A 25,169-nucleotide genomic window follows, 5' to 3' on the forward strand; every position below is an offset into this window, starting at 1 on the left:
ATGGGAGAAGGTAAGGTGAGGATGCTGAGAGATTAGGAGCTCACAGCTCAGGACCACTAGAAGAGGACAGGCTAGCAACAAGGATGAGGTTGTCACATTTGTTGAGGAAGAGGAGGAGGAAATGAATAATGGTGGTTATAGCTACTCAGAAGCTAGGTAGTTATAGAGTTGGGCAGCATGCTTAGGAGGGAGCTGAACAGGTGGGCTGAGGAACAGTGGATGGGGAGGAAGGGTACAGGATATAAAAAGGAGAAGGCAGACAGCAGGAGTGCCGGGGGCTGAGCTGGTATAATGTCTAGGTTAGGGCATACAGATCTAATTCTAAGCTGGGCAAGAAGTCACAGAACCGGAAGCAGAAACATAACTGCTCTCTCAGGAGGCTAAGCAGGGAGGATTGCATGTTGTATGCTAGCCTAGGCTAAATAACTGGTACAAGGCCAGCATAGACTATATAGTGAGGCCATATCTCAAAAAATAAACAAACCCTTCCCCAAATGGAGATCTCATTCCATAGGGCACAGGCCCAACTAGGCCCAGCTGATTCAGCTCCTTTCTTACCATCCCCAGATCCCGCATCTGTCATGCTGTTAAATGGGGACTGCCCAGAGAGTCTGAAGAAGGAGGAGGGAGTGGCCGACCCACCCAAGGAAAATGGACTGGATGAGGGCGAGCCAGGAGATGAGACCACCGGACAGGAAGTCATTGTCATTCAGGACACGGGCTTTTCTGTGAAGATTCTGGCCCCTGGGATTGAGCCCTTTTCCCTGCAGGTAAGATGAGAAAGAAATGCTGGGAGCCAGGGCCTCTGCCTGCTAGAGTAGACAAGGCTGGAAGCTGACCCTTGTCTTTGTCCTGGCCCCATGTTGCAGGCAGGAAACAGAGTCCTGGGCCTTACCCAGGGTCTAATTTAGTGTGGTTGATGAGGGAATTGAGTCCAGGTTCAGGTCATGGTCCCAGTGCAAGAGGACAGCTACCAGCAGGGACTGCCAGCCCTTACTGGGGAGTAGAGTGGTGGTGTTGGTCCCAGCACTCCCCAGCCTCTTGCTCTGTGCCCTGAGCTAAGTCATCTCTCACTGAGCCATGATTGTACCCTATGCCAGAAGTGTGAGTGGTATTGAGTGGTCTCCAGGGTTAGGGCCAATCCAGAAGTAACTTGCAGGCTGGGAACCAGGTAAGGCCCTCTTTTGTGCTTTCTACCCACCAACTCAGGCCCTAGTGCAACCCTTTGAAGGCAAATGCTACTTGCCTTGAGGACCTTAGTGCTGGGAGAATTGCTATTTTGTTTTGTTTTGTTGTCTTTTTTTGTTTTTTAGACAAGGTCTTACTATGTAGTTCAGGCTGGTCTTGAACTTGCTATGAATTCCAAGCTGACCTCAAATTTATGACTATCCTCTTGCCTCACTCTCCCAAGTGCTAGATTGCTGCTTGTTCTTCCTGGTCTCCCATTACCTGCAGCTCTGCTTAGATTGCTTTTAGTCTATAGGAATAGTTTAGGTCTGGGGCAGTGGCCAGGCTCTGTCCTGTGTGCATGGATGCAGATGGAAATGATATATACAAACAGGGCTTGGAATTTAAAAGCCAAAAAGTGGGAAACTAAATATTTTAGGTACATATTCTAGGGTCCTGTGTACTTTGGACTTTGAGAGAGAGGTTATATCCTTGCTTTCTGCTGTGTGACCTCTCACCAGGGTGGTTGGGGCCTTCTCCTTGACAGGTGTCTCCCCAGGAGATGGTGCAGGAGATCCACCAGGTGCTCATGGACCGTGAAGACACATGTCACCGTACCTGCTTCTCACTGCACCTGGATGGCAACATGCTGGATCACTTTTCAGAGCTGCGCAGTGTGGAAGGGCTGCAGGAGGGCTCGGTGCTCCGCGTGGTGGAAGGTTAGTGGAGAATTCGGCATCCTGCCAGGAGAGGGCATCCGGAGGCAGGCCAGATAACACTCCACCTACCGTCACAGCTGAGCACATGGAGGTGGCACTGGAGCACAGGTCTGTTGCTTAGGCTGTCACACCTTCACTTTCCAACTACATGGTCCACAGGCTAAATGAAGGCTAGAGTCTCCATTCTAAAAAGTTACCCAGTCCTAAAGCCTGGCTTAGGACAAATTCTGTAAAGACAGATAAAGTCTGTTAAGAAAGCTAAAACATTTCACAGCCCTTGAGTAGGAAAGTCAGGCCCAAGGCAGAGTCATCCTCTTTGGTATGATGAGACTGATTTGGTTATAAAAGAAGTCGCTGTGGCTGCTAGGTTCGCAGGGCCTGTGAGCTTCAGAGCAAATGTGGATGAAATCTAACTCACCTGTGCCTCTAGTTGATCACAGAACCTCTCCCTGCTCCTGAAAAAAACTGCCAGTACAGTCCCACAAAGCAGTCGTTGGGGGTCCTGGGAGTGAAGTCCTCAGGCTGCCCCTAAGTGAGGGTTGCTGAGAACAAAACTGAGACTCTGGAGGCCCAGAAGCTCCACAAACCCTACCCACGTGAGCGCCAGACAGCAGAAAGTAAGTGGCTTTTGTGGGCCACTCAGGGCCTGTGAAGGCCTCAGTGGGTGCTTGGTGGAGAGGTCTTTCACTGTGAACAAGGATGCACTTTTATATTTTTGAGACAGTCTGGCAATGTAGTTAAGGCTGGCTTTTTGTCAGGGGAGGATCAAACTTGGGTCCTCGCACTTGCGAAGCAGGCAGAGGAACCACTGAGCTAAATCCCCAGTCCTATTTGAGGCTGACTTTGAACTCACTGTGTATCCCAGGCTTGCCTCAAACTTTTGGAGATTTTCCTGCCTCAGCCTCTGAAGTGCCAGGATTATAGGCTCATGCAGACATGCCTGGCTCTTGTTTGTTTTGGCATATGTGTGATTTTTGTTGTTGTTATTGTTTAGTTTGTTTTTGGTACCAGGGATGGAACTCAGGCAGGCACAGTGCCACTAAGCTAAATTCCAGGCCCCCTTTATTATGTTTTGAGATAGGGTCTCTCAGAGACACAGTTGCTCAGGCTGGGTTCAAGGTAGTGATCTTCCTCAGCCTCTGAGAGTGGTGTAATTCCAGGTGTGTACTACCATGCCTGGCTTTATAGTGGACTTTAAAAGTAAGAATTTAAAGCTTAGGCTTAACCTGTGGCTTAGTGATAGAGTGCTTTCCTAGCGTGCACGAGGCCCTGGTTTTAATCTTCAGTACTTTAAAGAATAAAAAAGAAAAGTCCATGGCTACATTGCCAGGTATGAGGGGCACGTGTCTGTAATCTCAACTGCCTGGGAGATTGAGATAGGAAGATTGCAAGTTTTGAGTCCAGACTGGACAACTTAGCAAGACCCCATTTTGAAAAATAAAGGGCTATGGGCCGGGGATTTAGCTCAGTGGTTCCACCTCCTGCCTCACAAGCAGGAGGTCCTGAGTTTGATCCCTGGTAGCAAAAAAAAACAAAAAAGGGCTAGGGATATAGGTTAGTGGTAGAGGGCTTACCTAGCACATGCAAGCCCTGGGTTTGATCTCTAGCATGCCAAAACACCAAAACCTACCCATTAGAGTACCTTGCAAGTCCTTCTCTGTGTTGGGCAGGTTGTTCTTGGGAATGGCCCTGGTAACCCTCTGCCCCACCCTCCTGACAGAGCCTTACACAGTGCGAGAGGCCCGCATCCACGTACGCCATGTCCGAGACCTGCTCAAAAGCTTGGATCCATCTGATGCCTTCAATGGAGTTGACTGCAACTCCTTGTCCTTCCTGAGTGTCTTCACTGACGGTGACCTGGGAGGTGCGGGAGAGTTGAAGGAAGCATCAGAGCTGGGCTTGGGCAGAGAGGCTGGTAAAGGGGGGCAGGTCTTCTCTCACGGAGGTGTGGGTCTAAGGCATTCAGACCAGGGCCACATTGAGGCAGGGAGCCACCTGGGCCCAGGCTGACCGCCGGTCTCGGGTCCCTCAGACAGCGGGAAGCGGAAGAAGGGCTTGGAGATGGACCCCATTGACTGTACACCGCCTGAGTACATCCTGCCAGGGAGCCGGGAGCGGCCACTATGTCCCCTGCAGCCCCAGAACCGTGACTGGAAGGTGGGACTTCTGGAGGGAGCAAGGGGGTCCCTGATGGAGGTCCCCACTGGAAGGCCTGGCCCCCTCATGTTTGGCCATTTATGCAGCCCCTGCAGTGTCTGAAAGTGCTCACTATGAGCGGCTGGAATCCACCCCCTGGGAACCGCAAGATGCACGGGGACCTTATGTACCTGTTTGTAATCACAGCTGAGGACCGGCAAGTCAGCATCACTGCATCCACTCGGGGCTTCTACCTAAACCAGTGAGTCATTGTCCATCCCACCCGCTCCAGTTACACCCCGACACCCCTGGGTTTTAGGGCAGATGTTCAGGGCACCTGCTCTGTGACTGTCTCCCTACAGGTCTACAGCTTACCACTTCAACCCCAAGCCCGCCAGTCCCCGCTTCCTCAGCCATTCCCTAGTGGAGCTGCTCAACCAGATCAGCCCAACCTTCAAAAAAAACTTTGCTGTGCTGCAGAAGAAAAGGTAGTGCCTGTGTGCTAGCCTGTCTTGGGTCACGTGGTCATGAACTGCCGGCCTGAACATGGTGGCCCCAGCCCCCATTTAGAGGAGACTGCAGCCCAGGGAGTGGTCCCTGTTTGCTTCTGTCTGGCTCTTGGGGCCAGGAGACAGTGGAATGGCATAGACTTTGGAGAGGAAGGGCCCACACCTGGGCTCGGAGTTTGGTGGGCTGCCCCATCTCCCCCTTTCCTGCCTATACAGGATCCAGCGCCACCCATTCGAGAGGATCGCTACCCCGTTCCAGGTGTACAGTTGGACAGCCCCCCAGGCGGAGCATGCCATAGACTGTGTGCGCGCGGAGGATGCCTACACCTCAAGGCTGGGCTATGAGGAGCACATTCCTGGACAGGTGGGGCTGACCTCATCTTCACCATTGCTCACCCCTCCTGGTGCCCAGCTTGTTCTGTGCACCTCCTAGGAGGTTCCATCCGTGTCTGTTCACTTGGGAGCCTGGGGGGATGTTCACAAGGAGGTGAATGAAGGGACTGCCCAGAACAGGTTGTAAGGCACAGGCTGAGCCTGAACCTGCCTTTCTGGTTCCTCTGCAGACCCGGGACTGGAATGAGGAGCTGCAGACAACAAGGGAACTTCCCCGCAAAAATCTGCCTGAAAGGCTGCTTCGGGAAAGAGCCATATTCAAGGTGCCTACAGCCCTGCATGACTGACTGCCTGGCAGCCCTCTGGCCTACCTGCCACCTGTCACCTGGTCTTCTTTTGGATAGGAGGAAAGTAACAGAAGCTGGTTCTGGCCCAGCCTCGGAAGCTGGTCAGGGTACCTGCAGGGTGTTCTGCCTCCAGCAGCCCACACTGGTTCCTTTCTCAGGTGTCTTTGAGCCCATGGGCAGGTGGGGACCTACCTCCCATCTGGGCTGAGTGTCAAGGTCCAGCCAGCTTTCCACTCTCCACTGACCACATGAGGCCCTTGCTTGGGCATATGCTGCCCTTCTGTGACCCTTTGGGGAAATAGCACATCCACATAGCACTTAAAAAATTGTTAGTAGCATGTAAAAAATCTGTTAGTACTGTTAGTAACATAGAAATGAGGAAAAATAGTTACTTTAATATTTTTTTGCTGCCTCCTGCCTAGAGATGATAATGGTGAAATGAAGAGCTGTAATTTCTTGGATGCTAATTTGGCCAGGGGCTGTGCCATATATTGCATAGGCATAATCTTCGGTGGTCTTTGGGACAGATTGTAACAGTGGATACAGTGCATTGTGGCCAGGCCCCTGTCCCTCTTCACCTAGCATATGACCGCTGAGTGCCAGACCTGCTCCACCCTTGATGCCCCTTGCTAATCACTAAGCTCTGATGTCTGTCTTAGTAAGTGTTTAGGTTTCCCAAAAAGTGATTTTCCTGCCCCTTTTCAAGTGTGAGGAAACAGACTGGGGTCCCTGGGTTACCAGGGCAGGCCTGGCTGCCTCCACAATGGAGGTGAGGCTGCCATGGATAGAACCCCTCTCACCTTTCTGACCTTGGCCCCTTCCAGGTGCACAGTGACTTCACAGCAGCAGCCACTCGGGGTGCCATGGCAGTCATTGATGGCAATGTGATGGCCATCAATCCCAGCGAGGAGACCAAGATGCAGATGTTCATTTGGAACAACATCTTCTTCAGCCTGGGCTTTGATGTTCGTGACCACTACAAGGACTTTGGTGGAGACGTGGCAGCCTATGTGGCACCCACCAATGACCTGAATGGTGTGCGCACATACAATGCGGTGGACGTGGAGGGGCTGTATACACTGGGCACAGTGGTGGTGGACTACCGTGGCTACCGGGTCACAGCTCAGTCCATCATCCCCGGCATCTTGGAGCGGGACCAGGAGCAGAGCGTCATCTACGGCTCCATTGACTTTGGCAAGACCGTGGTGACACATCCACGGTACCTAGAGCTGCTAGAGCGGACCAGCCGGCCCCTAAAGATCTTACGGCACCAGGTGCTCAATGATCGTGATGAGGAGGTAGAGCTCTGCTCCTCGGTGGAGTGCAAGGGCATCATCGGTAATGATGGCCGCCACTACATCCTCGATCTGCTGCGTACCTTTCCTCCTGACCTCAACTTCCTGCCTGTGCCGGGTGAGGAGCTGCCTGAGGAATGTACTCGAGCTGGCTTTCCCCGCACCCATCGGCACAAGCTTTGCTGCCTGCGCCAGGAGCTGGTGGATGCTTTTGTGGAGCACAGGTGGGGAGACTACTGGGTGATGGGCCAGGGCTGTGCTGACTCTGCCGAAAGCCAGGTCTGAGAGAGGGGAGGCTTTGAGAAGTGAAGAAGGACTAATTCTGGCCATACTTGCTAGAGCCCGGTCTTCTGTGACCTTGGGCTCACTGAGCAGAATTCTGGGGGCCTTTTGTCAGCTGCAGGTTAGCGAGCCACCAACCCAGTGACTCAGATGAAGCAGTGCTGTTCTAAGGAATATTTGGGAATCTGCTAGGGTGGTTGTGAGTGTCACAATGCCAGGGCTGGAAGGAGGTGCAGCAAGTGTTGGTGCTGCTGATATTTTGAATGCTTAGGAATCGGCCATATCAAATGTCCCACACCATGACTGTTTCTCAAGTGACAGTGGCATTCCCATCACTATTGACAGTCCTGGCCTAGACCTTTCCCCACCCCCAACACCTTGTGCTGGGGAGAGCTTGGTTTTGCTGTGACCTGCTGCTATATGGTAGAGTTGCTGGGCTGGCATGGACTTGTGTGCACTCGTATGTCACACCAGGCAGGATGTGTCCCCATGCCTGCAGGGTACTCAGCCCCAACATTCCCTGACCCCAGCAAGCCGGGAATCTGGGGCCTAGCTCTGGTCCATGTAGCCAGCAGGAAGTTGCCAGGCCAGCAAAGCTACCTGATACCCCTTTCCCACTCCCTGCTGCGTTCTGTTTGCCCCGCTGCAGGTACCTCTTGTTCATGAAGCTGGCTGCCCTACAGCTGATGCAGCAGAAGGCCAGCAAGGTGGAGACCTCCACCTCACTGGAAAATGGCAGTCCTTCCTCCTCAGAGTCCAAGCCTGAAGACCCTCTGGGACCTGAGGCGGGGAGTGAGGAGGAGGGCAGTAGTGCTAGTGGGCTGGCCAAGGTGAAGGAGTTGGCAGAGACCATCGCCTCAGATGACAGCACAGGTGGGGTTGCTGTGGATGTCAGGAGCTGTGAGCCTGCCCTGGCAGCTGGTTTCGCCAGATGGTTCATAATGTGGCCCCTGAGAGAGGAAGGCAGGCTCACTGGTGGTGGTGAAGTGGGCTGCCTCCCACCATGCCGTGTCTTCACAGCAGACCCCCGAAGCCGGGAGGTGATCCGCAATGCGTGCAAGGCTGTCGGTTCCATCAGCAGCACAGCCTTCGACATTCGCTTCAATCCTGACATCTTCTCACCAGGCAAGCAGGGGATATGGTCTGAACAGGAACCCTGCAGGGCTGGGGCAGAACATCTGCGGTGGGCTTTGGGCCCTTGGTTCTGGTGGGCCTCTGCCAGTCTGAGCACTGTTCTTCCTCCATCAGGAGTTCGCTTTCCTCAGTCCTGCCAGGATGAAGTTCGGGACCAGAAGCAGCTGCTCAAAGATGCGGCTGCCTTCTTGCTCTCCTGCCAGATCCCTGGTTTGGTGAGGGAGTGACCCAAGGGGCACCAGGGAGGGAGCAGTCCTGCCCTGAGGGACCTGTTTGGTTCCTGGTGTCTCATTTGGCTCCTCACTGGGCTCAGGCTCTATGGACCCTTTACAGGGTCAGCTTCTTGGTGCCTCCTGGGTTAGACCATGCCGAATGATTATGCCCACTTAGATGGACACCCCAATCCTACAAGATTATGGGAGGCATCAGGCACAGGGTAGGCCCTGCCCTGCTGAGCCTGAGGGTCTGATCATCCAAGCCCCATGTTGTGGGAGGCTGGCCTGGGAGTTCCTCTTGCCCACAGGGTTCATGCCTGCAACTTTGGCTAATGTGGCAAGCTTGTCTCAGGTTGGTGAACCTCCAAGGCTCAGTACATGACTAGGTGTGGAGCTGCTGCCCCAGCTGGTCACCTCTGCTCCATCCATGTGGCCAGAATGGAGCCTTTGCCACCTATTGGGCAACAGGTTCTTCACCCATGGGCCCCGCCCTTCTTCCTGTGGGAGAGGTGATGGGCCCTATTTCCTGTGCTCCTGTGGAAGGCTGGGGGAAGATTCTTATGGCCTTGCTGTGGTTCTGTTGCTTTCCCTCTTCCTGCCTGGGGGCTGGGGTCTTAGCCCCCCACTTCCCTTGGGGCCAGGGCAGCATGAACTCCCTGGGAAGTCCCAGGAGTGGGGCCATGACCTGCTGCAGTCCACAGGTGAAGGACTGCGCAGAGCATGTGGTGCTGCCCGTGGACGGGGCGACACTGGCTGAGGCAATGCGCCAGCGCGGCATCAACATGCGCTACCTGGGCAAGGTGCTGGACCTGGTGCTACGGAGCCCAGCCCGTGACCAGCTGGACCATGTCCATGTGAGTGCTGCAGGGGCCAAGACGGGCGGGCGAGGCAGAAAGGGCCCAGGGCCTGACAAAGTCTGCCCTTCAAATCTTCCAGAAAATTGGCATTGGAGAGCTCATTACCCGCTCCACGAAGCACATCTTCAAGACATACTTACAAGTACGCCCTCCCTGTTCCAGTCTGGCCAGGGTGGTGTAGGGCTTGGGGAACAACCCTGAGTGGGGCTGGGGACCCTCATACTGGTCATAACCTCCTTCCCAGGGAGTGGAGCTCTCGGGCCTCTCAGCTGCCATCAGCCACTTCCTCAACTGCTTCCTGAGCTCCTACCCCAACCCTGTGGCCCACCTACCTGCCGATGAGCTGCTCTCCAAGAAGAGGAACAAGAGAAGGAAAAACCGGCCCCCAGGAGCTCCAGATAACACTGCTTGGGCTGTCATGACCCCTCAGGAGCTCTGGAAAAACATCTGCCAGGAGGCCAAGAATTACTTCGACTTCAGCCTTGACTGGTATGACTGTTGTGGGGCTGTGCTGGGGGCTGGGGCCAGGCAGGGAGGGGAAGAAAGGGGACTGAGAATGGCTGTGGGTGACTGCTGGTGTCGGGCAGTGGGGCGCAAGTGCTCAGCACAGCTGACCAGGGGGGCAGGGATGGGTGCTGGGCTGTTCAGGGTCCCTGCTCCTCCCTCAGTGATTCTGTGGACCAGGCTGTGGAGACCTATGGCCTGCAGAAGATAACACTGCTGCGGGAGATCTCCCTAAAAACCGGAATCCAGGTGGGCACAGGTCACAGTGTCTTTGGTGTGCTCTGACTCTGGACACACCTGTCCTGAACAGGGCCTCGGATCATGGAAGAAGGTGGATTTGGGGGGCGGTGGTCACTGAACACATAATAGTGGGCTGAGATGGGCTGGTCCTTTTGAGGCTGAGGCTGAGGCTGTTTATGGGTGTTGGGCCTGCCCCCCAGATCCTGCTGAAGGAGTACAGCTTCGACAGCCGCCACAAGCCCGCGTTCACCGAGGAGGACGTGCTCAACATCTTCCCTGTGGTCAAGCATGTCAATCCCAAGGCTTCGGATGCCTTCCACTTCTTCCAGAGTGGGCAGGCCAAAGTCCAGCAGGGTGCGTGGCCAGGTGGGCTAGTGGGAGGCACAGACCACCCCTAGCCTGGTCCTGACCTTGCTTCCTGTGGGCTCCTCTGCAGGCTTCCTGAAGGAGGGTTGTGAGCTCATCAATGAGGCCCTGAACCTATTTAACAATGTCTATGGAGCTATGCACGTAGAGATCTGTGCCTGCCTGCGCCTCCTGGCTCGTCTCCATTACATCATGGGGGACTACGCTGAGGTGGGCACTTGGAACACCCTGGCTGGGTCACAGCCTGGGGGCCTGGGAGCAGGGCACATGATGGGGCTGGACTGTGTTGTCCCGTCTTGGAGCAGTAGGAGATGGCCATCTAGGTCTGTGGGACCTGAGTCTCTGCTGGGGTTGGGGGCTAGCAAGAGGCATTCCTCTGGGGACCAGGTGAGGTCTAGTGCCCTCCAGGAGGCACATGTTCCTTGAGTGGCCCCCAGCTGCACCTTATTCATTATCCTTGGGAGCTGCCCATGTTCTAATCCAGTGGGTAAATGACAACTCAGGGCCTATACTTTTGGGGACATGTGAAAGGGTCAGTTCTGGGACCCTGTGGCTGCCTCTCCTGTGATGGGTGCCATGTGGAAGCTGCGAGAGCATCATGTTGTCCCCTTTAACATCCTGTGGCCTGTCAGAGTGGGCAGGTGTGTGGCCAGGTGACCAGCCTCAGCCCAGTCCAGCCCTGCTCGTGTTCAGGCTGCCTCACTGGCCTTGAGGCCTTGGGACCTTAGGGCCTGTTTTGGGGTCAGTGTGGTTTAGTCTTCCATCCCACTTCCTTCTGCGTAGGAATGTTGTTATAAAAAGTTAATGTTTTATTTTCAGTGTAATTTTGGATTTGTGTGTATTTGTTTAGATTTGTTACTCAAGGAAATTTAGGACAACTGATTTCAGAAGCTCTCACTGGGGCATAGATTTCTGGTCCCAAGAGCTGGTTATGTCTCTCTTGGACCCTCTGTTGGCTTTGGATTGGGGTGGACTAGAAAGCACAACCCGAGCTACTAACTAAGGCTGAGCAGCTAGAGCTGAGCTGTGAGGGGTGGCTTGGATTCTGGATGTCCAGGGACTGACGCTCCCCTTTTCCAAGGCCCTGAGTAACCAGCAGAAGGCAGTGCTGATGAGCGAGCGAGTAATGGGCATCGAGCATCCCAATACCATCCAGGAATACGTGAGTACTCACACAGGCGAGGTCTGCGTGGGGGTGGGCGCTGTGGCTGCCCTGACCCACCACGGCCCTACCCGCAGATGCACCTGGCCTTGTACTGCTTTGCTAGCAGCCAGCTGTCCACAGCCCTGAGCCTGCTGTATCGTGCCCGCTACCTCATGCTGCTCGTGTTTGGGGAGGACCACCCTGAGATGGCACTGTTGGACGTGAGTGCTGGAAAGGGGGGGTGGGGCCGGCGTCAGTCTGGGGAGAACAGGTACTGACCAGGTCCCTGCCTGCTTGCCCCTAGAACAACATTGGGCTGGTGCTGCATGGTGTGATGGAGTATGACCTATCACTGCGTTTCTTGGAGAATGCTTTGGCTGTCAGCACCAAGTATCATGGGCCCAAGGCCCTTAAGGTGGCCCTCAGGTGAGGCAGTGCTGGCACAGACCCCTGAACTCCCTTGGACCTCTTGGTGGGGCGGGGACGCACCTGGTGTTCTGTCTTTGCCTGACTGCTGAGAAAATTTCTCTCAATTTCTACCTCTTCATTGCATCCCGATTTGTGTGGTTCCCTCGGGAGGATTCCAGGGAGAGATGGAAATCAGACCCTAACCTATGAAGCCTCCCTGCCCCGCCCACTCACGTCCCTCCTTTTTTGCTATGCACGCTATACCTCATTATAGCCACCACCTTGTGGCCCGGGTCTATGAGAGCAAAGCTGAGTTCCGGTCAGCACTGCAGCATGAGAAGGAAGGCTACACCATCTACAAGACCCAGGTGGGCTGCCATGGGAGCTGTGGGGGCTGGTCCGGTGGGCTGGGAGCAGCCCTGACTCCCCCTTGCTTTGTACCCTTGACCCTATAGCTGGGTGAGGACCACGAGAAGACCAAGGAGAGCTCCGAGTACCTCAAGTGCCTGACCCAGCAGGCTGTGGCCCTGCAGCGCACCATGAATGAGATCTACCGCAATGGCTCCAGTGCCAACATCCCACCCCTCAAGGTAATCTTGGGCAGCATGAGTGGCAGCGTGGGCCCACCCTGGCCTCCTGACCTCACTCACTGGCTGGTCTCCCCCACCACCCTCAGTTCACAGCTCCCAGCATGGCCAGTGTCTTGGAGCAGCTCAACGTCATCAACGGCATCCTCTTCATTCCTCTCAGGTGAGGTCCTCCTCTTCTACTCTCCCTCACTGGGAAGGGGGCCTTCAGGTCTGTAAAATCACGTGATACACTGACATGGCAGAGATGGTGATGAAAAGGTCTTTCTGACAGCAGAAAGCAGAAAATCAAGTAAATACATAGCTGCAGTCTTCTTTATTTTTGTTCTTTGCAGTACTAAGCATTAAACCCAGTGCCGCATGCATCAAAGCACTCTACCACTGAGATGAGACCTCAGCCGTTTTCATTTTTTGATGCAGCATTGCAGCATATCATGGTTTTTGTTCATTACTCAGCAATGGGGCTTGGTAAAGTCTTTTGTATCCAATACATAGAAAGTCGCTGCATTCCCTTTCCGGCAGCCTGTTGTCCCAGGTGTACTCTATAAGACCCTGAGGATCTGGCCTGCAGGCAGTGCTGCCTTTGGGAGGTCTCCCTTCCCCTTTTCCCTGCCACAAAGTGGGAAATGGGTGAGTCCATAGTGTGCACTCCCCTCCCAGTTTTCTGCACCTAACCTGCTGTGGGAGGGGCCAGAAGTTGCAGCCAATTTGACCTGGGTTTGAGGGTTCGTAGGTGCCTTGCCTGTCAAGTGCATGGAGCTTGTATTTAGCACTTAGGGACCTTTCTGCTTTTGAGAAGGAAACTCGTGTTCCACACAACTCTCTAAAAGTTTGGAGCTTGACCACATCCCAAATATAAGTGTAACCAAAGCAAGCAGGATAGTGTGTGGCCCAGGTTACTCTGACCCCCATCTTCACCCTCCTCCTTCCACTCAGCCAAAAAGACTTGGAGAATCTGAAGGCCGAAGTGGCGCGGCGGCACCAGCTCCAGGAGGCCAACAAAAACAGGGAAAAAGCCGAGGAGCCCATGGTCACTGAGCCTGAGCTAGCAGGGGCCCCAGAAGACCTGGGTTCCCAGCCCCAGGCTGCCAAGGACCCTTCTTCCCCAAGCTTGCAGGGATAGAAAGGGAGAGACGGACAGTCAGTGGCCCCATCACCCAGTGATTCAGACTCCAGGAGAAGGGGGCATGTCCTGCAGATTGGGAGAGGAAAAGCCAGTCCCTCTTCCATGTTCCACCCTCACCCTACCCCAGCATCCTCCTGGGACCCCGGCCTGGCCTACCTGCCCCCCAAAAGATGTTTTGCACTGGTTCAATGAGAATATATGATGCAGAGGCCTAAAGAAGACACGTGAATGGAGTGTGTGGGCATCGGTTCCAGCTGGGGGGCAGGTGCCCCTCAGACCCCCATCCTCCGGCATGTGTGTGTGAGTGTACCCACTCCCTCGAGTGTCTTGATCCGTCGCCCCTAACTTGTACATAGCCCCCAGTCAGTTCTGAGTGAATGACGGGCAGATGCGATTTCTCAGGTCATTTGTATGTTTGACATGGCTGCTGCTTTTGCTGCCACTACCCCTGGGCCCAGCCTGGCTTACAGTCCAGGTCTTAAGCCAAAAAACTATGGGGGACTTTCCTGTGTCCTGGGAGGGGGAGCCAGAGCACTATGGCAAGGCTGGAAGGCTGTGGAGTGCACTTTAGTTCTGTGGCAAGATGAAAGCTGCAGTGGCTTCACTAATGATTGGGCCTGGCCTGGCCTGGCTGTAGCTTCATAGTGAAGGGGAAGCGGACGTCGGTGGTGGCCCCCCAGATAACCAGTTGCCCAGCTCTACCTTTCTGCCCTTGGGCCCAGCAGGAGGCGCTGCCACAAGCTATGCCTTGCCTCCCAACTCCCTGCATCCCAGGTGGGGATCGCCTTGGGGGCCACAGTCTGAATGTATCCTCCCCATTTTAACCTGAGCTGCCTAACACACAGTGGGGGTGGGTGGGTGAGGGCCTGGGGAAGTGGGGCTGGATCATGGGTCTCGGAGGGAAATAACCAGGTAAAGGAAGGAGTGTTTGTCAGCTATGTGGCACCCAGCTCCCTACCTGGTCTCTGCCATACAAGCACCTTCTAGAGTAGCCCGGGGGATGGTGAGGCCTCCCACCAGCCCCAGCTGTTTTCTCCCTGCCTGCCCGTGTTGCTTCTCTGTGCCCTCTACCTGGAGCCCTGCCTGGGAGCAGGAGGAGATCCACTGAGGGAGCTGTTCCTGGTCAGGCCTCTGCTTGGGGCTTTCCAGAGAGCTGCTTATGGGTAGGGTCTGTCCAGCCACCTTGTTTCAAAGGGAGTGGGCATGAGCTAGCAAAAGGCATCCCCACAGCTGATCAAGAACTTTTTCTTGTTTTTAAACCATCACGTCTTCATTTCACATTGGAATAAAGTGAGTTTTTGAAACCTGCTGTTCCAGCCTTACCTGTGTGTTCTGTAACATTCTCTTTTGTGAGGGCTGTTGTCAGAATGTTGCTGGGAGATGAGTGTATAAATTAGGTCAAATTCAAAGTTATATGTATGTCACTGAGGGAGTGGGGCAAGAGACCCCGGCACTCAGCTGGGGCTTACCTTGGGGTTGTCTACACAGGTGAAGGCTTTGTGGGGAACGGGTGCTACGGAGAGGGTCAGACCCTGCGGCTGCTGGTGTTAGATCACTGAACAGTGAGCTGGCTAGGTACCTGCCCTTGTCCCTCCCTGCACTTGAGACAGGAAGATTAGGTAGCACTCCCCAGCAGGCTCGAGGATTAGGAGAATGGAGCAGTGTTAAGACATGAGTATTTACAGCGGGCTAGTGGAGGGTGGAGAACTAATGAAATGAGGGCAGGAGGAGCCCAACCTGGTGGTCTTGAGAAGCAGGCCTGTGACATGGGAGAGGGAGCATGTGGAAGGAGCCTAAGGAGAAGGGAAGTTGAAGCCTCGTGGCAGCCAGCCCTCCAGAGCACTGAATCCCTTGGACGGTGCAGGGGATGGGATCCAGGCCTACCCACCACTGAGCCACCCCCTCCTCCCACGTTTTGGTATGTCAGGAGAGTCCTATGTGTAGTGGATAAACTGAAAAGGAAAAATTCCAGCCCTAATGTCTGCTAGTCTTCCTGAACCTAAGGATAGCTATCACTCCCTTGACCCTAAACCCCCTGCATGTTACCTTTCCTTAACAATTTCGAGGTGGTGCCTTAAACATGTTTTCCTGTGGTCTTCACCCAGTGAACACGTGTCACATTTCAGAGCACATCGGAATGGGAGCATCATGTAAAGCCGAGTGCCTTGGGTTTAATTACCATTGTGTCTACTGGTCACCTGAGAGGCCCACTTTTCCTGGTTCCCTTAAGCATGTTAGTGTTGGCAGACACCTGACAATCCAAATAAGTTGTTTTAAAGGAAATTGAAACTGCAGGTAGAAAAATCAACTTTCTTCCTTGGGTTTTTTTTTTTTTTTTTTTGGTACTGGGGCTCAAACTCAGGATCTTGCACTTGCAAGGCAAGTGTAATGCCACTGAGCTAAATCCCTGGCTCTGAGATTTCATCTTTTTAATAAAAGTAAATAGTGGTATCTAGGAACTTTAGTGTGAGACCTGGCATCTGCTAGGTTTTGGCGGCTCTGTGGATGGGCAGCTAATTACTCATGGAAAACTGAGTTGCATGAGCCACACCTTCACCTTTAATTACTTTCATTTTTCTCATCTGGATTTCTTACATATGTACTTTAATAATTCAGTTATATTAGCATTGGAAGTACATCTTAGTGGTAGAGCACGTGCCTAGCATGCAAGAAGTCCTGAGTAGAAGTCCTGAGTTGAATCCCCAGCACCAAAGAGTGGAGGGGAGATTGCTGAAAGGTTATGTCCCTACTCTCCAAAGTATGTAGTTTTGAAACAGGGTCTCTCTCTGTAGTTTAGGCTGGCCTTGAGCTGTGTAGCCCAGGTTGGCCTCAAACTTGCAATTCTCCTGCCTCGGCCTCTTGAGTGCTGGGATTACAGGTATGTGCCACTATAAAGACCAAGTTTTCAGGTCAAGGTGAGCTCCCTCTGTACCCCTTGCCCAGAACAGAGCTGCAAAAATTCCATTCTGTATAATTACACTCTGTATGACAGTCTCCCTGTGTTTCTGTTCCTCTTTTTAGGCAGCTGTTAGGCCTCCACCCTATGTTTCTGTTCCTCTTTTTATAATCCAAAGATGAGTTCGCCCTGCTTAAGATAATTTGATTTAGCCAATATAGGTATTAGTCATAGATGACATAGGTAGCCACCTGCTGATATCCTTGCTTACAAAATCAGATGTTCTTTAAAAAAAAAAGAGGGTTTTATGAATGTAGGCATTAGTAATTTTCCAGTAAGTGCCCTCCCAGTACCCCTCATATCCAATAGTAAACAAGAGCTATAAAGGTCCTAAACAGGACCTATAAAAAGAATCTCCCTAACCCTATATAACCCTGCTTCAAAGATGGGTCTGGGCTCTCGGTCAGAAGCCGCTGTGACAGTGACACCCAAGGGTCCAGGCTCAAGCTTGCAATAAACTACTCTTGTAATTGCATTGGACCTGACTCCTTGGTGGTCTTTGGGGACTTCGCGACTTGGGCACACCACCACCACACCCGGAAAACTTTAGTGAGAAATCCCACATCCTGTGGCTGAGAAGGTGGTATCCTGAAGGGGTCTAGTATTTCCTTGTCCCTCCTGACAGGGTCATAAACTACCAAATCAAATTAGGTAGCCATTAAGAGTAAAGTAAAATACTCTCACTGCTGGGGGGGTAATCCACTGATTTAAATCTTACTTTGGTAATCCATTAATTTAGAACGGATCAGACACAGATGCAGAGCTTTCAGGATACAGCTGCCCTGAGGTGAGGATGGTCCCTTCATACAGAACAATTATAGGTTTCTCTCAAGTAAGCATGTTTGGGCAACAATTATTTATCCATTCTCAGCTCTCCACAGTAGGTGAGGAAGGGTGCAAGGTGGTGATTCAGAGGCTTAAGGGTGATGGTATAAGGCCTTTCCTACATTATCAGAATAGTCTAAGAATTCTTTTTAAAAGTGTTAAGAATGTCCTCCCTACATGCTGATAAGGTGAACTACACAAGCAGAACTGGGTAAAAGAAAAAGCACCAGTATTTCAAAGTCCCAGTTGTGTTTTTTTTTTTTTTTTTTTTTTTTTTTTGTGGTCTAGGGACTGAACTCAGACCCTTGTGCTTGCCAGATAGGCACAGTACAAGTGAGCTAAATCCCATCCCCCAGCTAACCTTTTGACACAGATCTTTGGCATGTGGGCCCTGCCTCCTATAAAGTTTACTTGTCCATGAAATGCACTGGTAGATACCAGCAGAGGATGTGTGTGAAAATAAATGTTGGTTCCCTAACCAATGTTCAAAATGCCATTAGTCCACTTCAGAGTTCACTGAGAGGAACAAGTGATTGAGAATAGCCTTACGAATATTCAGAAAGGGAAAAGTGAGTGAAAAGTTGGAAGGACACCTGAGTTCAAATCTCAGCTGTGGGGCAACTTCTGCCCAAATTTCTTTAGTCAAAAGTTGAATAATTTGGAAGTCATTTAGATATTGCAGGAATCTATCCTGTGAAGAGAGGTCCTAAAATCTGCACTTTTGACAAAATCCCAGGTAATCTGATGCTGGGGGGTGGTAGAATCAGTCATAGAGGATTCTGGTCTGTACGTGTCAATTTCCACCAGACTCAGCAGGAATAGCCATCATACCCAGGATGCAGCACTTATTTCCACTTTCCTATCCCTCAATCGCCATCAAAGGACAGGCATGGCCATGAATTTGAAAGGCAGTTTCTTGTGAAGCACCATAGGTTTTGAATACTTAACAGCAGCACTTCAGGATGGTTAAACTAAAGCTGTAACTCTACCTTAGGAAAATGGTCAGGACCAACACTTGGCTCTCTTCTAGGGGAGAAAAGCAAAGCCCAAGAAGAAAAATTAGAAAATAAAAATAGGAGATCTGCAACATTTAGGCTATCCTAATTTCAGGCAAGTTGCTTCGTTGCTTAGAAGTCCAGCTTCTCTTCAGGGGAAACTATTTGCAATAGGAGGCAGGAAAACAGCTGGATTTTAAGACAGCCACTGCCTTAACATGTTCTTTTATACACAAAAAAGGCTGGAAATTTCACGGGCACCCTGGAAACACTAAGACACCAGTTTAGAAGTCTGAGGACATTAATCTCAGTACAGCGCAACCAAACTTGAAAAACATGATGAGGATCTTCACAACCCACTGGACCAGAGGGCCAGAAGAGCTCATTCAGTAACAAAAAGGGTAGGGCTCCTTATATTCAGGACAAAAATCTTTGTAGAGGGGCTGTGCCAGGTCATTCCTGGCTTCAGCCCTCCAGTGGCACAGCAGTAGTCATTGTCAAAATGTGCAGGTGGAGGAAGAGGGTAAGACTGTAATTCAAATGCAAACCCCCAGGGCAGACTGCAGGGCTGCTTCCTCCAAACTATGGGAGGGCAGCTGACAGCAAAGCTGCTGCAGGCACCATCCACTAAGGCCCTGCTACCAACTTGTCTTGCTCTGTGACAGTTGCTGAACAGAGCCCCAATTCCTGCTGATTTAATCTGCACAAGAACACAAAAAAGAAAATCACATCTAGTTTTATAGGCATTTAATAGTTTACCAATTGGTACAATAAGATTTTTTAATATGCAGAAAACATGAATAAATTTTGTTTTACACAGTCTGAGAGCAACAAATCTTACTGTAAAACACAAGAGCAATATTATATACATTCCTTTACTGATTTTTAAAATTGTGTCAATATCTTCAGTTAACTCTTACAATCTGGGGAACTGTCCTCTCCAATTACCATCTCAGCAATGTTCATGTGAAATCAACGCATGCTTTCATGTCAGTGTCAGGATCAACTTCTAACTCAAAGATTTTATTTCTAACATCTTCAGAGTGAGATTTAGGGATGCCTGAAGGACAGGCAGGACAAGAAAGCAGCTACTTACATGATACAGTGGAAAGATCAAAAGGCCAGTTCAGTCCAGTTGTGACTTGTACATTTAGCTTGCCCTCCCCCCCCGCCCCACTGGGGGGGAAAACCAAAACCAAAACAAACCTTTTCCATCAATTTTGTACATGTCGCTTCTCTACCAGGAGATTCTTCTTTGCATCATCTAGATTAATTAACACATCGGACTTATTTACAGCTGGACAGAAAGAGTAACCATTTCAAGTGCCTTTTCCTTCTATAATTGAAACTTCAGTTGCTCAAGGATTATCAAGCCACCACTGTCCACAAAATATCCTTTATTTTTAAATAGTTTTTCTTTAAATTAAAAAAAAACTATTCGATGAGTGATATTACCTGGAAGTTCACAGAGAAATAGAAAGAGGCAAAGTGGAGAGCAGGGCGCTGACAGGAGACTGGGCTTGGTGAATCTAGAGCCAAAGCTTCCAAAGGACTACAGTGCACGCTCCACAGCCCGGGACAACTTGCTAACACTAGAGATTTCGGGTAGTGCTCTGGGCACACCACTGGTCACACCACACAGACAAAACAGGACCGTCTTATTTAAGGTCTCCTAAAGTGCAAGATGCCATGTCAAAAGCAACTATTCTCCAAGGGATGTCTATGCCAGTTTCTGAGACTGTCACTCTTGGGAGTGCAGCTAGGACTTCTTGGGCATGTTAATATAGGGTGGCACTGGAATGTCTGTTTTCACACACATTAAAAAGTCAATAATCATCTGAGGATGCAATTCTACCAGCTTTTTATTTCTTAATAAGTGGCCAATTTGAGAAAGCAGCAGTGACCCTCTAAACCAATTAAAGTCTTCTACTTACAATCCAAACCAGTAACCTCATCATTGTCCTTATCCCAGGCAAGGCACAGGGTTAGACAGCAGACAGAGAAAACAACACAGTAAGAAAGGGCATCAACAGGGCAGTGTCAAACAACAGTGCAAGAAACCTTTGCAAATCTGATTCCAGATTGTGGATGGATGCTCATGGATGCTCTCCCCCACCCCCCTTCATTATTCAAACAGGGCTCGTTACATTTGGATCCAGTTGTGGTCCATCCCTGAGATTCAATGTTCGCTGCTTCTTAAGTGGAGGATGTCTGGTAAACTAAGCAGCAGCAGGCTGTGGCAATCTCTCAAGTAAGGATACTTTGTTTACAGAGTAATTGTTTCTCCTCCTTTGACGACAGTCACTGTATGCTGCAGGGGAACAAACCCAGTGAACAGCAGCTTTGTTTCCTCTGCATGGTACCATTTTTCTTTTATTGTTTATATCTGTGAGTGATTTCTAGATGTTGTGGCTTACCCTTAAACAATTCATGTTGCTACATGCTAAAATGAATTAAAATACAAGACATTTATACATGTACAAACAAATGTTAAGATGCACCATTTCTATGTATTTATAGTTCTTGAAATAGGAAAGGAAATAGCAGCAAACAAGAACAAAGATATTTTCCATAGCTTCTGTAGAAAAATTCAGTCAGAACAGCTAAGGGTGAAAAAAACTTCTCAATATAAGCAGGGTTCTGAAGGCGTTATTGTCCTGAAAATTAACTTACTGTATTTAAGGAATTAGCTTAAGATGTAATTTTAGTCCTCAAAAACAGCCATTAATTCTTGAAACACTTTCCCTTCCAGAGACATCTCTTAGGAATTATTAAAAACAAGCAGACAAATAAAAAGACACAAGCTAGACATGAAGCTGCTTCTAGTAAATATACGGCCTTTTCTCTGTGTGTGTATCTACAAGACATTAACTCACCCTTTGTCTTTTTTAGGAACCAAATTTCCATTAAATACTAAAAGGGCCATTTAAAAAAATCATGTATTACATAAACGAATAAAATGCAATTCAGAAAAAAACTGTTAAATTTCATTAACTTTTTAAATGATTTTCTTAAAAAAAAAACAACTATTCATTAATTAAGCAATGGGATTCTTTATTATTAACACCGAACAACTGAACAGTGTTCCAAAAGTCATGGATAAGAATTCTCTTAAACTAACTTGTTGTAATTTTGGATCAAAATATACAATATATCGGGGATGTGTAAAATGCTGAATGGCTACACTGGAGGGTAGGGGGATAAAGGAAGTGATTTTCCTTTAGCTGGGAAAACCCCCCCCAGAGTTAGACCTAGTTTTCAGAAGCATTACGATGATAAAAAAGGGTTTGTTCTAAAGCACAGTTGTGGTATTCCACAGCAGGATTTATTCTACTTGTACATTTTAGCACTTCTTCAAAACCTAAGACCCAAGGACATGGAGGTTGTATGTGTGCCATATACAGAGTTATCCATTTATAGATAGGCCCATATACTTATAAACATTTACATATAAACAAAAGGTGAAAACAGTACGTTTTTAAGCACGCTCCATTAAACCCTGTCATTTTTAAAAATTGTATGTGAAACAGTTCAAATTTTTATCAGATTGATGTTGAAAAACAAAACATCTATTTCTTGCACTCCTTTAAAGTGGGCAAACATAACCTTTTCTGTATTTGTCTTTATGTAATGCACATTGCACATCCCTAAAAAACATTAAAAATAGTGATTTGTACCATGACACTCAATGAGAAGATTAAATTCTACTTGGAAGTCACATCACTATACAGTCTAATAGTATGGAGAATACGACTAGAAGTATGTCTAGTGTGGAAAATAGACGCTTAAAAGTATGACAGTGTTTTCAACCTGTTTACAAAGCACTAAGACCCAAATGAAAGAAATGATTTGCTATTAGCTGCTGAGATTTTTCTGAGATTTACAATCATTTTCTTACATAAATATACCACTAGCCTTTGCTTGAAAGTTTGCCAAAACAAACATATCCTATTGATTTGGCAAATGGGTCATGACAAAATTTCCAAGGTGTAGTCCCCATTAATTACAGATGGTTCAGAAGACTTTGAATTGTAGCCTCATTGTCTAACATCCTTAAAGATTTATTAAGCACACTTAAGTGATGTTACATAGATATACATTTCAGAAAAAGTCCTAATAACCACCACTTTCCTTGGAATGAGGCCATCAAGTCAGGCACCAACACATAGCAGAAAGAAAAAAACAGGAATTAATAACCCAACATAAAGTGACACTGTCAACTATTCAATTTAGTGCCCTAGGTTCAATTTATTCAACTTCTGCCTTCGTAGGCCTGGTGTGACCAATGCCAGCCCAGGTTTTCAAACCCTATGGTACTTCTAGACAACATATGTAAATTTACAGTATACAATTTGGATTCACCATGCATGAATACTTTGTGTGTAACATTTAATAAGCTCAATCTACATCCAGAATAATTTACATGAAAGGACAATATTTATTTAAACAGAGCTCAATGGGGTAACCATGGTATCATCAGAGTGCATCCAGAGGAGAAAAGGATGTAGGGACCAAATGAGACTCACTCAACGGCACTCCCACACCTTTACTGTTTGATCTACACTGCCAGTAACCACGTAGGGGGCTGTCTTGTGGAAATCTGTAAGAGAAAGAAAGGCTCATTCTCAACACAGATTAAACCAGGTATGATTTTCCCTGAGCTACAAATAAGCAAATCCAAGTGCTAAGATTACTGGTATTTTTCTATACACATATATCCACACACCAAGAAAGAACAAAATTTACTGAGTTGGGGGAGCTGAGAATGATTAAATCCTATGTGAATACTTCAATAAAAATGTCTAGTGCATGGGGGCTTGAATCATTTAGACAGTCTCAGTGTATCCATTTACTTAATATTAACTGTTCTAGTCTTAGTACCAATGCTTTATGTTCCTGTTTAATCCTTCAAATATTCCTGTGAAGTAAGCATTATTGCCATTTTATACTAAGACCTTATCTCACCACCATCAGGCTCATCCACACCTTACTGTATTCACTCTCTTAAATTCCAGATGATACTGAGGATTTTTTAAAAAATTTCAATACAATTTGAGTTCCTAATACATAGTTAAAACCCATATAGCAATATTCACACATTAATATAGATAGGTGCCAGAGGAAAAGGTTGAGTAAGATTTCTTTTGAGGAAATTTACAAACTAGCAGGGGAGAAGATTCACCTCTTAGAAAGATAAGCATCCTTTTAACAATTCTATTTTCCAAAACCAGTTGTATAATGGAGAAAGTTTTTTTTTTTTTTAAGTTAATGATGTAAAGAGGAATTAAATCAATTGGTAGGAATCCACAAAGTTTTAACCTGCCATCTCTACTATTCCTTGAAAGCATATGGTCATTTCTTACCCAGAAAACTTCATAAGGGTACCTAAACCTCAGTTACATTTGGCACTCCAAATCTAATTGTTCAGAAATCTCATAATGCCATACATACCCAAGGAGGTAACAAAGTGTTCATGCGCATTGAGGGTCTTCATGCATCGCTTGTTCTTGTAATCCCATACGCGTAGGGACTTGTCATCAGCACAACTCAAAATAAACTTCCCCCCAGAATGGAACAGAACTCCACGTACCCAGTTATCATGACCCACCTTAAAGGAAAAAAAAAGTACGTGACTTAGTAAATTGATAAATTGTTTAACATCTGTCAAATAATATTACTACACATAGACTATGATAACAGTATTCTTTAAAATGCAAAGAGGGTTCCTCTTAAGTATCATTACAAAAATGCTACTTGCAAAAAGAGCAAGTGAACAAAAATCTTTTAACTGAAAATACTGGAACAAGCCTAGTGAGGTGGTACACGCCTGTAATTCCAGTACTCTGGGAGGCTGAAGGAGGCAAGTCTGAGCCCAGCTGGGGTAAACTTAGTGGCTTGGCAAGACGCTGTCTCAAAATAAAAAAATAAAAACATAAAAAAGGGTTGGAGATGTATACCAGTGCAGAGGCTCTGGGTTCAGTGCCCAGAAGGGATTGAAAAAAATATACTGAAGGACTGGGGATTTAGCTCACTGGTGCCGCCACCTGCCTTGTGAGTGCAACGTCCCAACTTTGATTCCCCCGGCACCAAAAAAAAAAAAAAAAAAAAAACCTGGAATGAATTATTACATTTTTCTTTTAAAAGATTTTAATTTCAATCGTGTGCCATCACTGAATCAACCAAGGGGGACATAAATCAATTATTAAGAAGATAACAGCCCAAGTAGGTATGGCGGCCTATGATCTCAGCACTTGAGAGAAACAGAGAAGTGCATGGTTGCAAACTCATAATCCTGCTTCAGGAGGAATCCAAGTTTCAGCCAAGCCTGAGATCCTGCCTTTAAATAAAAGAAAGGGGCGGGAGGGGGGCTCACTGACATCACTCATGCTTCACAGGTCTGAGTCCCCTGGGCTCAATCCCAAGCACATGAAGAAAGATCCTGAAAGTTTTAAGTATTCTGTTTCCCCAACTTGTGTGTGTGGTGCTAGGGACTGAATGCACAGCTTCATACATTCTAAACAAGCACTCTACCAGCTTTTTAATTTTTATTTTGAGACAGGGTCTGGCTAAGTTGCCCAGCCTGGCCTTGAAGTTTTAATTCTGCTTCAGTTTCTTAAGTAGCTGGAATTATAGACACGAACTGCTGCACCCAACAAGCCTCTGCTCTTTATTAATCTATTTTTTAATTTTTTAGTTGTTTTGAGACAGGGTCTCACTATGAAATTGAGGCTGGCCTTGAACTCACAGTGATCATCCTGCCTCAGCCCCCCAAGTGCTGGGAGTACAGGGATGTGCCAACATGGCTGGCAAGACTCTGCTCTTTATATAAAACACACACGCATACATGTGGGTGCCATGGCACAATTCGGAAACCCCAGCTACCCAGGATGCTAAAATAGAAAGATCACAAATTCGAGGCTATCCTGAGCAACTTAGCAAAAATTTTTTTTTTTTTTTTTGGCACCAGGAATCAAACTCAGGTCCTTGAGCTTGCGAGGCAGGCACCAGAGCCACTGAGCTAAAT

The 25,169-nt window shown here is 48.7% G+C and overlaps 2 protein-coding genes across 6 annotated transcripts in view; one reads left to right on the plus strand and one right to left on the minus strand.

Annotated features, from left to right (window-relative positions):
* The first annotated feature begins 567 nt into the window (after window positions 1-567).
* Window positions 568-13,585, plus strand: Cluh (clustered mitochondria homolog). 3 transcript variants are annotated; one of them, XM_010642118.3, is made up of 25 exons: window positions 568-770; window positions 1,715-1,886; window positions 3,607-3,750; window positions 3,919-4,043; window positions 4,130-4,284; window positions 4,385-4,510; window positions 4,748-4,895; window positions 5,095-5,187; window positions 6,036-6,730; window positions 7,438-7,661; window positions 7,809-7,913; window positions 8,037-8,137; window positions 8,839-8,991; window positions 9,074-9,136; window positions 9,239-9,483; window positions 9,663-9,747; window positions 9,939-10,092; window positions 10,175-10,314; window positions 11,186-11,266; window positions 11,344-11,469; window positions 11,553-11,674; window positions 11,931-12,024; window positions 12,112-12,246; window positions 12,333-12,406; window positions 13,180-13,585. In XM_010642118.3, exons 1-25 carry the CDS (start codon window positions 582-584, stop codon window positions 13,364-13,366), a joined length of 3,936 nt encoding a protein of 1,311 aa, XP_010640420.1. In that variant the 5' UTR covers window positions 568-581; the 3' UTR covers window positions 13,367-13,585. The 3 variants fall into 3 exon arrangements, with proteins under 3 accessions (XP_010640420.1, XP_010640421.1, XP_010640422.1); XM_010642119.1 differs by having other exon boundaries at window positions 7,812-7,913; XM_010642120.1 differs by having other exon boundaries at window positions 3,607-3,738.
* Window positions 13,586-19,473: 5,888 nt separating this feature from the next.
* Window positions 19,474-25,169, minus strand: part of Pafah1b1 (platelet activating factor acetylhydrolase 1b regulatory subunit 1) — a 73,457-nt gene continuing 67,761 nt past the window's right edge. For all 3 annotated transcript variants that reach the window (XM_033762852.1, XM_010642121.3, XM_010642122.3), the window contains 2 exons: window positions 23,597-23,753; window positions 19,474-22,745 (listed from right to left, as the gene is read on the minus strand). In XM_033762852.1, coding sequence (XP_033618743.1) covers window positions 22,672-22,745; window positions 23,597-23,753 — 231 coding nt within the window. In that variant the 3' untranslated portion in view covers window positions 19,474-22,671. The remainder of the gene's footprint in view (window positions 22,746-23,596; window positions 23,754-25,169) is intronic.

The sequence above is a fragment of the Fukomys damarensis genome, unplaced genomic scaffold (assembly GCF_012274545.1).
Source record: "Fukomys damarensis isolate Sample0158 unplaced genomic scaffold, DMR_v1.0_HiC HiC_scaffold_13, whole genome shotgun sequence".
Taxonomy (NCBI): Eukaryota; Metazoa; Chordata; class Mammalia; order Rodentia; family Bathyergidae; genus Fukomys; species Fukomys damarensis.